The 13,873-nt window shown below is 39.2% G+C and overlaps 1 protein-coding gene across 1 annotated transcript; it reads left to right on the forward strand.

Annotated features, from left to right (window-relative positions):
• Nucleotides 1–9,430: 9,430 nt before the first annotated feature.
• Nucleotides 9,431–13,347, forward strand: LOC103715420 (peroxygenase-like). Its single transcript, XM_008803028.4, has 6 exons — nt 9,431–9,565; nt 10,802–10,951; nt 11,253–11,338; nt 11,444–11,538; nt 11,667–11,792; nt 11,957–13,347. Exons 1-6 carry the CDS (start codon nt 9,463–9,465, stop codon nt 12,105–12,107), a joined length of 711 nt encoding a protein of 236 aa, XP_008801250.1. The 5' UTR covers nt 9,431–9,462; the 3' UTR covers nt 12,108–13,347.
• The last annotated feature ends 526 nt before the right edge of the window (nt 13,348–13,873 follow it).

The raw sequence follows: 13,873 nt of genomic DNA on the forward strand, positions 1-13,873 counted from the left end.
TTGTTGTATATAGCTTCTAAAAATTTCTATCACACATAGTCTTAATGATATGCATCCGAAATAAAGCAATAAGTTATTCTACTGATATCATTGTTATTTGTTCATCCAAAATGTAGTTGTTTTTTTTATTCACCGGCACCAACATAATTTCATGGGGATTTGCTAGAAATCCAATCATAAAGAAAGCATAGCATTGTATTATAATTTGTTGGTGCTGGGCAAGTGTTTCTTTTTTTTTTCTTTTTTTTTTTTTGGGGGGGGGGGGGGGGGGGGGGGCCTTCTATTTCTCTGAGAAGACTTGAGGGATTATTATTATTTAGCTCAATTTAGAGGGTTAGTTCCAATTCCACCTTGCCCATTATTCCTTTTACTTTTCTATAAAAAAAAAAAAATTGTTGCTAGCTTCCTTGGGTTATTAGTTCGACTACATAAGAATTACTGTTGGCTCAAAGAATAACACCTTGCTCCTCTTTTTAAAAGGTCATTAGTTTGAGATGTATTATACCTGATGTGTGGCCGAACCGCTCGCAGAATCAAATTCTGTTCCACAAGATCCTCTATCAGCTATACATTCTCCTCGTATTTATGCCGGAGACGTCGCCAGTGCTATGGGCTTTGGCTTATGTAGATCAAAAATAATGAATAGGATTGTGGCACTCCACTCGCCGCCAATGCGGAAGGATGCCGCCGAAAAGAATGAAAGGCCGCCTCGCTCTGCTGGATACATCGGATCCCATATAAGAAGCTCGCTTTTTACCCGATCATTCAAATATTTTGTGGGCGGCGCACCTGCTCATATCTGCAGGCATTTAACATATCTCAGGGTAGCCAAGCATGTCTAGGTGTAATTTTTTTTATTCTACAATATCTTGGCATGATTGAGTGTTACTATGATCCATATACAGGAGATAAATTAGTAGGGGACAAGTTACCTTTCATTATGTATCCCACTGGCACATGTACATGCTAATCTTATATCTTTTCAAAAATAAAAAATAAAAATAAAATCATGATTAATAATCTTTGATCAATTCTCATATATGTTGAAAATCCTTAACCAATTCATATGTGATCATGTTGTATATGATTTTGACCCCAGGTCCGGCTAATTAGATGCAAGCTGCTCGTCCTCCTAAAATCAAAGATTCATTCCTTTGGACTCCAACTGCAATAGAATCCAATCCAAACTCAAATCATGATTTAACATATAAAGTTAAACTAAATCAAATAAATTATTAATATGAGAAATAATCTGTTTAGAGGTACAGTGCCTCTATGAAGCCCGAAATCACCTACCAAGACACTGGCAGAAAAAATAGCAGTGAAGTGCATAAGATTATCCCATCATTGTTTCAATACTCCGATTAGCACTTTCCATCCTAAGTGTTGGAATAGGACGGGATGGCGGTAGATCCCATTCTATAGATAAACTAGGACGGTCCTGATGCATGGGATCTAAAATATCGATTAAAATTAAGTGTCACTGAGCCATGAAGAGAGCGAATCAGGCTCGGCTCGGCTAAGTTTTTTTTTTTTTCTGATAAAACAACTATGCTATTGCCTTACCATAGACTGACTATTACAAGGTATCACCAGTACATAAAAGATTTAATGAAATCTAAGAGGCTAAGCAATAGTACATCAAAACAAGAGAAGAAGCTATATTAGCTGACTATTAGGCCTAAAGGTGGTCCAATATTGCAGCCACAAGACCTTAAAAGACCATTGGAACGAAGCACAAAGTAGAAGAAACCAGGAAACTGACCAGTGAGTATGTAGCTATGAAATTCCAGAATTTGAGCAATTGAAATATCTATAATTGATTTTCTGAATAGAAGCATCTGCATGCAGCTGCAGAGATAGCAATATAAAGGAGAAAGATGAAGCAAAAAAAAAAAAAAAAATCTTAAAAACATAAATATGACATGAGAATCCTGATGAATGATGAAACTAACGCTTTGCGCATCACTTTAGTGGGTTCTTCTGAGGGAACCAAGCAGATGTTTTTTATTTTCTGCGCTTGCTTTTTTTTTTTTTGATTTTGTTGGCTGCTCTCACATTTGTGTGGTGCAGGGGGCACGGTGTACCCAAAAAAAAAAAAAAAATCTAACTCTTTTACTCCTGCCACCGCCCACCTGGCCCTTGGCACCCCGAAAGAGCCCGTGAGCCGTGGGGTATATCCTTGGGATATTTTTTTTTTGATGACGGCACGCCCGCTTTCTATCAGTCGCACTCGTTTGTATATCTCCTTGTTTCTTCTCCGGGAAAATAGAGACTCGTTGAGCAGGTGAATATAACAAGGGGAGGGAAATAAAAAGACCTGGAAACCCACTTTATACTTTGATTCATTGCTTTATTTTTTTTATACTTTAATTTCTTTTGTGGTATCCTTGTTTCCATTTAGTGTTGGGCAACGGGCCGGCCGCCGGCCCGGCCCAGGCCCACCGGGCCAAAGGACTAAACGGGCCGTGCCTGGCCCAGCCCGCTTATGAAGCGGGCCGTGCCATAAGCGGGCCGGGCCAGGCACGGCCCGTCCAGCACGGAACGCCAGCCCGGCCCGGCCCCAGGCCCGTCTATTGGCGGGCCGGGCCGGGCACGGCACGCCACGGGCCGTGCCAGGCACGGCCCGTAACGGGCGCAAACGGGCCGTGCCCGGCACGGCCCGCAACGGCTTCAAACGGCTCCAGACGGGCCGTGCCTGGCACGGCCCGTCTGGAGAGGGGGAGGAAAATAGCCGTTTCCAACGGCTATTTTCGGGAAAAGTCCATTTTACCCCTCCCAACAGTCCAATAACGGCTGAATTGAGGGGTATTTTGGGGAAAAAAATTTTGGGCTTCTATAAATAGCCCATTCCTCCCTCATTCTCACCACACCAAACCTCTCATTCTCTCCTTCTCTACTGCTATTATTTCTCTCTTCTAAAGTGCTCTTCTAGTAATTTAATTTTTAGTTTGTTCAAGTGCTACACAAAAGGAGGTTCCTGTTGAGAAGAGAAGGTCGCTTCTGTTGAGAGCACAAGAGGAAGCTCGGAATCTCGGCTCTGCCTCTGCCCTCCGACCCTCTACTCAATTCCTCCTTGCGGTTAGTTTTTATTTTTTGAATTAATCATAGATATGTCATCTTTTGAGGAAAGTCAGTTTGGCATTCCTGTTTCTGAGGGAGAAGAAACTAATCCCCAACCCCATGTTCCTAGTTCCTCTAGAACTGGTGAACCGAGTGAAGATCAAACCTCTTCTCGTAAGAGGACTAGTGCTGTATGGAATAAATTTGATAGAGTTATGGTTGATGGAGTCTGGAAAGCTAGATGTAAAAAATGTGCCAAACTTTATAGTTGTAGTAGTAGTGGGGGAACAGGGCATTTAAAAAGACATCAAGAGAGTCATAGGATGCATGATTCTCATGCTCAAACTCAAAGTACCCTTAATATACAAGGGGGATTACTTGTAGGTAATTTTGCATATAATCATGAAAATCAAAGAAAAGCACTTGTAAAATGGATAGTTAAGGATGAATTACCTTTTAGTTTATGTGAATCTTTTAATTTTGAAGAATATGTTCAATTAAACCTACAACCTGCTTACAAAAGAACTAGTAGGCGTACATTTAGAAGAGTAGCTATGACCAACTTTTTAGCAATGAAACAAAATTTAATTGAAACACTTTCTACTTTAAATATAAAAAATTTTATTAACTTCTGATATTTGGTCAGCATCTGTAGGTAGTAATTGTTTTATTGCCATTACTGCTCATTATATTGATAATGATTGGCAATTAAATAAACGTATTCTTGCTTTTCGTGCTTTTGATTTTCCACATTCTGGCCAACAAATTTCAAATATTATTTATCAAACTGCATGTTCATATAATATTAATGATAAAATTATGTCTATTACTTTTGATAATGCATCTAATAATAATTCTGCTGTTGCATTATTAAAAGACTCATTGCATCCCATATTAGATGGAAATTTACTGCATATTAGATGTGCATGTCATATCTTAAATCTTTCTGTTCAAGCTGGCATGGGCATGATTCAAGATGTGATTTCAAAAATTAGAAATGCAGTTTCTTTTATTCATGCTTCAAGATCAAGACTTCAAGAATTTAAGGAATTATGCATAAATCATGGTAAACATTTTAAAAAATTTAAACTTGATGTAATTACTCGTTGGAACTCCACATATAGCATGATACATGATGCATACCCATATAAAAACTTATTAAGTGCATATATTAATGATCGTGGATTAGGCTTTACATTGTCTGAAACTGATTGGAATAAAGGAAAAATTTTGGAAGATTTTTTGCTTAGTTTTTATAATGCTACCAATGTTCTTTCTGGTATTTATTACCCTACTTCATGTTCATTTTTACAACAAGCATATATAATTAGTCAAAAATTTGCAGAACATAGATATGATGATGTTTTAATGCCTATTATTGACCTAATGGAATCTAAATGGAATGAGTATTGGGACAAGATATGTCCTATGCATAACTTAGCTGCTGTATTTGATCCTAGAGTTAAATTAAATGGCGTGCTAATTTTACTTGATGCATATTCTGAAAATATGAATCAAGATTCTGAATCTGCTAAAGATGAGGTAAAACAACTTCTTTATGATATTTATGCTATATATGATGAAAAAATTCGTGGATCTAGAACACAAATACAAACCTCTATTTCTTCTTCTAGTAGTTCTCGTTCGTCATCTATTTTTTCATTCATTGCACAGAGAAGACACACACATGCTTCAAGTTCCTCTTCATCTTCTTCATCTTTAAGTAGTGAACTAGAATTTTATTTACGAAATGATCTTCAGTCTGCATATGATGAAAATCAAATAGAGAATCTAGATGTATTATCTTGGTGGAAGAGTGTTAGAAATCAATATCCTGTTATGTCTGCAATTGCACGCGATATTTTAGCTGTGCCGATGTCCACGGTAGCATCGAAATCCGCTTTTAGTGCAGGTCGGCGTGTTCTTGACGAAAAGAGAAGTAGGATGACGGGCGAAACGGTGGAGATGCTTCTCTGCTTCAAGGATTTGTTGGATGCTGAGGCAAGACTTCAAGATAAAGGTGGACATAATACAACATCCTCTGATGATGATGATACAAACACTACTGAAGACTGAAGACTGAAGACTGAAGAGTGAATACTGATTCACTGAATCACTGATGATTAGTAAGATTTCTTAATTTTTTATAATTGTACATTTTTATTGTATTCTGGAGGTCAGACCAAGGTCCAAACCTCGGCCCTTTCTTAGTTTCTTATTGTATTCTAGAGGTCAGACCAAGGTCCAAACCTCCCTTCATGTACCATTTTGATTTAAATTAATAAACTGGTAGGGGTCTATGCCAAACCCCCCACCATTAAGGTGGCTTTATATTCATAAATCCTTAGTTTTCAATATTTATTAATTTTTTTAGAAAATTTATGAAGCATTAATTTTTATCGGGCCGGGCCGGGCCCAGGCCCGGACCGTGCCAGGCCCGCGGGCCAGCCCGGCCCAGGCCCTTATGGGCCGTGCCGGGCTGGCCCGCGGGCCTAGAGCGGGCCGTGCCGGGCTCGGCCCGCGGGCCAGTACCCTGTGACCCAGCACGGCCCTCTCAAATGGGCCGTGCCAGGCACGGCCCGGCACTGTAGCAAGCGGGCCGTGCCAGGCACGGCCCGTTTCGTGCCGGGCCGTGCCGGGCTGTGGGCGGCCCGGCCCAGTGCCCAACTCTATTTCCAGTCAAATGCTTGGGAATCGACTCACCCAAAAAATAAAAAATAAAACAAAAATAAAAATAAATATTTTAACTAAAAAAATAAAAAAAATGCTTGGGAATTGACTTCCAGGCGTTGCAGGTATGAGGTATCGCCAGCGGCAATTCTAGTGGATACTCAAAATAGAGTGGCCACCACCCGTGCTCATTCCGACTTACTGCACCATATAGAATAGAACATGAGTCATATGCCACTACGAGTATAAGTGTAGCTTCAATGGATTGGCTCGGGTTTGAGAGGTTCCAATGTCAAGTTTGGCCCAGAAAACGTTTGACCCGAAAGTAATTGGGGTTGAAGCGGGCTGGGTCAAATCCGATCCAACCACTTCAAAGCAAGGTTTAACCTGGTTTGTTTTGGAACTACATTGTGGAAAAAAAAACGTATTGATAAAGTTTGCATATGGTCAAGTTGGAGCCTCTTTAAAGAATATAGCTTGGAATGGGTCAGGTTTCCAGCAATAGGTCATACTGCTCTCACTCCGAATCTAAACTTAGCGATAAGGGTGGTAACCCGTTTGGTCGGATCAAAAATTTATCAACATGAATCCAAACTATTTATTAAACAGTTAAATCCAACCTACCCCACATAACTTGTTTAATAAACAGGTCAAATTAGGTTAAATGGGTTAATTGTATTAAGTGGGTTTTTAATGAATTAAACTTTTCAAATAAGCTAAACAGACTAGGTTAAATAGGACATAAACGGGTTAAGTAGATTTTAAACAATTAAATGGATCTTAAATATATTCAATGGATCACGACCCGACCCACTTATTAAATATGACAATCGGGTTAAACGGATCAAAAATTTAAACTTGAATGATATGTAGGTCAGGCTGACGGATCGGCTCATAAATTGCCGCCATTGCTTAGCTAGAAGTGCATGTACATAGTTTTGAGAGAAGTTTGAGCACCATTTTCTAGATAATTTTATATTTACGTTAAGAATGACTAGAAGTGATTTCAAGATATCGAGAAAATATAATTGATTGAAAAGATTTTCCATGAAGGTAATACGGAAGACAAGCGACAAATCATTGTCTTTCTGCCCGACTTGGGCCGGTCGGGCCCGGCCCAAAGGCATGACCCAGCGTCGGAGCAACCCAATGCCCCGCTTGGGATACAAGCTCTTAGAAATCAGTCTTCTGGAAACTCGCAACATGAGCACCATGATTGTGGTACATAGGAGAAAAGATAGATAAATAGATTAGTTATAAAGTAAAATAGATAGATAAGTTAACAGATTTATATCATGCATAAAATAGTAATTTTAAATGTCAATAAGCTCTTCTTTGGATCTCATCCATTTGTTTAAATAAAAAACCTTGATTCAAGGAGCAAATCCAACCCACAAACTAAGTTTACACCAAGGTCAACGACCCAGTTGTCATATATTCCTAAGCAGCCAACTTATTGTGGACGAAAATCCTACTAGATATTTTTTATTTTCCCTGATCCTTAGAGGATAAGTTTGTTTTATCTCACCAAGAAAAGTAAAAGCAAGTAAATCTTTTCATCCAAGCAAGATATTTTCGGTTCCAAAATCTGGATGTAACCATGTTTTTTCCTCTCTTTTTTGTCTTCAAGAAGAAATCATGCATTTATTTTGTGCTGTCTTTTTTTTTTTTTTTTTCAGAGTCTTGATATCAAAATTCACCGTCTCGTTACTAGCACAGTATCGATACGGTACAATGCGTAAATTTTTTGGCATACTGAAGGTCATCCATATCGGATACTAATACCGTATCATATCGGATACGGTATGATATATCCCATATCATCCGGTTCGGACTGGTATGGCATACCATGCATAGTATAAAATATCTATTTATATACACAAAAATCTGTATGCCATGGAAACAAGGAAATTAGTGCAACTCGCAAAAATTGAATTTTCAAGAAATATCTGAATGCTTAGTTGCTGAACATGTACTATGGGGATTTAAAGTTAATAAATTTTTATTATGTGCATTAACAGACAGCTAAAAGTATTTGGCTTCATGCCTCCACAAGCTATCTTTTCAAAGAATGATTATATTACATGGCTCCAGTTTTTTTGCCCCTTTGCTCCCCTGGTTTCTCGGTCCATGGTTCCACTGCTTATTGGATTGATAACAAACTTCATGGGAGAAGGCTCCCCCTCGATCTTACGCAAGGGTTTGAACATGAGAATCTAAGCAAGATGGGGATGATTGCATTATCCAGCTAGAAAAGCAATCGAATACATGAAACAAACTTTCTCATCCATATAGAATCTCTTTTCAAAAATTGATTTAAGAAGAAACAAAAGTTGATGAAGAAAAGTTTGCATTTTTACTGAACATATATATTTCTTACTTTCATCTGATATTTTCTTTCTTTTTTTCCCCCTAAAGTTTATGTTTATTAAGCATCTGATTCTGTATTTTTAATTGTGCTTCCCATCTTATTTTATTTAGTTTATATCATTTTGTTTCTATCTTTTATAAAATGTAAGCTGTGTCTATTTTTTTTTTTTAATGTAAGCTGCAGTTGATTCAGGAATAACTAAGGCAGCAAATGGATTGGGTTGACCCATGACCCAAACAAACTCGACCCACTTAGACCTGACCCGACTTGTTTTGGAGGACCCGTGGAGCCGAGTTTATCGAATTCAGACTCGATTCGACTCAATAAAAATTTAGATAATTTTGGATTTTCAATCCTACGATCCAATCTTATCCGAATTTATAAAATTTGGGTACAAACAACTTCTGAAGCTATGGATGGGTTGATTCGAACCGGACCCAAATTTTTTGGCTTGGTTCGGATTATACATGGATCCAATTCAACCCGAATGACCTGTTGGATCAAAAATTATAGCGGTAGACCAGATCCAACCCAATTTTTATTAGGTTGTATCCGGGTCCAAAATTAGGATCTGACCCGATCCATTTGCATCCCTACGAATAATCTGAAAATGAGAATAATAAATCTTAAGCCTATAGGAATACTTATACCACTAGTTAGTCTAAGTTTTGTTTGACTATAATTTCTTAAATAATTTTTGGCAACAAGTAAATGCCATGTAAATCATAATTGCTATCTCCACTTTTCTATCACTACAACATCATTCGAATGTTATTAAGAAATATGCATGTGCTTATTTGCATTAATCCAATCAATTTCATACTCATAAAAAAAAAAACACGCTCAATTAGAGAGGCCATGATTTATGGTGGGATGGTGCTTAAGGCAAAGCATGTATTTAAAAAGGTTAATGGAGCCACGGATTATGTGGTTTTTTTTATTGCCAACCACTATGGAGATCACTTCTGGATGGAAGAGGCAGAGTCACCTGGTGCTCTCCAAAATATTTTATTTTTTTTTGACTTTTTTGATTATATTTGTATAATACTTTTTGAGAAGAAAAAAGAGAGAGATCTATGCACGAGATCTATCCTATGAAAAACCCACCCATAGCCGTTTTGGTGACAATCCGAACACCAGGTGTCCGCACAGGGTGGCGTCTCTCTGGGAGCGTGACAGCCGTTGATACCGCATGCCCCCACGTCCCCCTCGTGTTCCGCTACGCGTTTCCTCTTTCTTGAACGGTTCTCTCTGCCTTCCTCTGGCTCTGTAGAAATAGTGTCCCTCTGCAGGCCTTGGTTTCCTCATAGTGGAGAGAGACCAGAGACCCGGAGAGAGTAAAAGAGATATAGAGAGAGATGACGGACGGCAAGGATGCTATGCAGATAGCGGCGGCGCAGGCGCCGGTGACGGCGGAGAGGAGGGTCAGGGAAGACCTGGAGGAGTCCCTCCCTAAGCCCTGTGAGTGCCTCATGGTTGTCTCTGCCTTTATTTTATTATTTGTTCTCTCTTGTTTTTTTTTGTTTTCTTTTTTCTTTTTTCGCTGAGCTGAAAGGGGCGATATCCGTAGAAAAATTCTATTGGATTTGTGGATTAGGGTGGTGCAACCAGCAAAATCATAAAATTATAAATTGAAATAATTTTGGAGTGGCTGGTACGAGTCCCATAATTTTTTTTTATTTATCTATAAGATTTGGGCTGGATGCGCCGATCCAAGGCACAAATCTAATAGAATTTCCAGTCTAATCATCCGAACGGATCCAACAAAGATAGATTTGTATAAGTAAAGTCCACCATTTTAGTCTCATTTGCTATTTTATATTCAAAAGTGATAGTAAATAGGTAATTCTGAAAAATTAGCCCCTCTGATATACATTCTAGTTGATATATGAAAAAAAATTCATCCTAACCGGCATAAGTTGAGTAAATTGGTAATTGTGCATCTCAATCCACCATATAGGCAGAAGCACCTAGGGGTGCAAATGGGTTGGGTCAAGTTGGATCATGAGTGACCCCGATCCTATCTGATTTCTTGTTCGGATTCTAATTTTGGACTCAGGTCGGACCCGATAAAAGATCGGGTCGAGTTCACCCCTACAATTTTTGACCCAATAGATCATGTATAACCTAGACCCAACTCAAAAAATTCAGATCCGGTTTGGGTCCTAATCGGATCCGGTTATCCTAATCAAGTCCGGTTTGGATGAACCCATCCACGGCTTCAGAACTTGTGTTTGCACCCTCGCAGGCTGCAGCTTACGACCCCAAATAATTTTATAGATTCGGGTCGGGTCGGGTTGTAGGATTGAAAACCCAAAATTATCGAAATTTTAAATGGATCGGATTGAGTCTGAATTCAGTAATCCTAGACCCGATTCGAAAAATAGAACGGATCCAATTTTAGGACCCGAACCCAATCCCATAGGTCCTCCAAAATGGGTTGGGTCTAAGCGGATCAGGTCGGGTTCGGTCACGGGTCAACCCAGCCCATTTGCAGCCTTAGAAGCAGTGAAGCACCAAGTAACAACATGAAGGAGTTATGCTGATAATTATTCTCTTTAATTTTTAGAGAGATTACTCAAAAGGTTATTGTGGCCAATATACCAAGAAATGGTGGAAAATTCATCTTTTTGTTACCAACTTATTAATATAAGCAAAATATTAGCTATCTTTTCCTGTTACGATTGCAATCTACAGACATGGCTAGAGCACTAGCAGCACCCGATGCGAATCATCCTGAAGGCACCAAGGATCATATGCATCACAATATGAGTGTACTTCAGCAACATGTTGCCTTCTTTGATCTCGATGATAATGGCATTGTGTACCCTTGGGAAACTTACTCAGGTAACGTTGATGTACTACAGCTTAAATTCCAAGTTTGTGTTAAACTCTCTCTCAATAGTTAGTATAGCCTGAAAAAAAAAAAAAAAAAAAAAAAAAACTCCTGTTGACCCGACCGAAAATTAAGGTTAGCAAAGTTTTTGAATTGGAAATGTCAGTTTCAGTCAACAGGGACTCTCTGTTGTACCAGAGTTATTAGGAGGGTGGAGAATTAATTTCTGCTAGAATATATTGCTGAAATTGATTTTTCATTAACTTTTCAAAATTCATAATCTGCTTTTTAATGACTGACATGGTATATCAGCATCAAGAGCGATTGGGTTCAATGTGATAATATCTTTACTCATGGCCATTGTTATAAATGGAGCTATGAGTTATCCAACTCTCCCAGTAAGTTTAATCTATAATCCTATAATCCAACTATTAGTTTGATGTTAAATTAATATTCTTTGATTTCGCGTTTTCTCTTCTTTGTTTGGTTACTTGCAACCACAGGGATGGATACCTTCTCCCTTCTTTCCCATTTACGTTCATAACATCCACAAGGCCAAGCATGGCAGCGACACTGGGACTTATGACCCTGAGGGCAGGTATTGAGCTAGGATTGGCCTCTTGCTCTCGTAGCAAAAATTCCATCCGAATCCAATTGCCAATCTCTTGCGAGTTTCGGATTGTTCTGATTCTTCTGTTGCTCATGTACGTTTGATCTTGAATTCAGGTTCCTTCCAGCTAATTTCGAGAACGTCTTCAGCAAATACGCGTGCACGGTCCCTGAGAAGCTCACCTTCGCAGAGATGTGGAAGATGACGGAAGGCAACCGAGTGGCTTTTGACTTCTTCGGATGGTGAGCTTTTGTGTGTGTGCTCTCTTTACAGTTTATGCCTTTACGACCGTTTGTGGTTCAACCATTAGATATCCAAGTGAAAGTAATCTATCAGTCAATTCCATGATTAAGATGATGAATGTTTCAACAAAGGGGTCTTAAGTTTTCTCTGAAATGGTTTGCAGGGCTGCAGCGAAACTGGAGTGGATAATCCTGTACATACTTGCCAGAGACGAGGATGGTTTCCTGTCCAAGGAGGCTATCAGGCGTTGCTTTGATGGGAGCTTGTTCGAGTATTGCGCCAAGCAGCGGGAATCGAATGATAAGAGATCCTAAACTTTTGACTGCTGGAATCCTTGGCTATGTGTTTTGTTGCATTTAGACAGTCAGACTTGTCAGTTCTCGTGCTATAAAGTCTGCCGTCTCTGGTGCGGTCTTGGCAGTGGAACAATGGTTGGTTTTCTTTGGCTGCAACAGAGGCCAGATATTGTGGAGTTTTTCTTCTGTTCTGTGTGTGTGTGTGTGTGTGTGTGTGTTTTGCTGGAGACCGACCATCTCTGTACTCATTGTGAATCCCATTTCATTGAAGACTGTAGTTCTGTTCTCTTCGTGGACTTCTCTGTGGTGCAGGAGACCCATCTTACTCTATGGTAATTAAGATTATCATCTGGGATTTGAATGGCGAAGGGTCAAAAAAGAGAACTTTTGAGAAAAGAAAGTAGGACAAAGAAGGGTAGTGACGGGCTGTTGCGTTTCCTCGAGGAAATCCCTGGAAAAGGTGTGAAAGATCCATGGAAATTTTTAGGTAGGAAATGATGGAAACGGTTGCTGCATTAAAAGATTATGAAACTACGTAAATATTTATGCGACATCATGATGTGTGAATCTCTTACCACTTCTCGCATCCAATTACTTGGACAGGTGGAGATTTAATTTTTTTTAAGCTTTAAGTGGAATATTTTTGAAGTCCATGTTTGTGTCTCTTACCATTTTACTCTTTTCTTAACCATTTCTCTTCTCTTGCATTAGCTTCAGTCAAAAGGCTTTGAAAATTCAAAAACTTTAAATTACTAATGCATAAAACTATAATTTTGAAATCAGAAACCTCTATACAGCTATGTGTTTCTCAAACCCAAAATCGAATCGACTACTTTTTATTCTTAATATTTCAAAAAGTAAGAAGGAAATCTTGGTGAAAAGAAGGAAAACATAACTGGCCTTCTCATTCTCAAAAATACCACCCCTGCAAATCCATTGAAGTAAATAACAGAATGTTTCCTTCAGATATTTCCCAGTTATAGCCACTAGGCAGCAACATATTCTGCCCTTCTAGGGGCAGCAAATCATAGGTAGGATGCAGAGACAGTTGGAAAAATTCGGATTAATCTACATATTATTTTATACTTTTATTAAGAACACTAATGGCCAAAAAATGGCCACTTTGATAATTCAGACAATCCTAGAGAAACTCACAGGCTACTTAAAATTTGGTGGTGCAAACTGCTGAATAAGTAAATGCCATTTGTTTCAGGAATCTAATTGTCCACTACTTTTCAGAATATAAAAAGAAAACAAATGGAAGATGGAAGAATACCAGAATATGAGCTTATACACAATAGCTAATAGCATAAAGTAGTCTTTGCCACCAAATCGTGAACGAATTGGCCAACACTTAGCTGCAAAAAGACTGGTTGGCAGGAACTAAGCTGGACATGCAACAAGATTGATCACTGAGGAAGCAAGCCATCATCAAAGTTCTGAGAGTAGCTCTCGGGGTCATATCCAAACCTCACCGAACTCCTCGACTTCAACGCCAGCCTCCACCGCAACTTCACCTTCCACAACATTTGTCTCACGGGCATAGACCGCCGCGCCTTCCCCGGAGCAACTCCACTCTCTTCTTTGGCAACTCTCTTCGTCCAGTTCATCGCATGGATTCTTGTCTTGCACCCGAGGCTTGGGAGGATCATTTTTAGGCTCTCCTTGCCTCAACCTTGATCAAATACCCATGCCTAGATGTTTGTTTAATTATAGGGAGCTCCAATGTGATGAAGACCATGAAAAATGTCTCAGAAGGCATCATCATCATATGTCCCACCACA

Source organism: Phoenix dactylifera, chromosome 2, assembly GCF_009389715.1.
Source record: "Phoenix dactylifera cultivar Barhee BC4 chromosome 2, palm_55x_up_171113_PBpolish2nd_filt_p, whole genome shotgun sequence".
In the NCBI taxonomy this organism is placed as follows: Eukaryota; Viridiplantae; Streptophyta; class Magnoliopsida; order Arecales; family Arecaceae; genus Phoenix; species Phoenix dactylifera.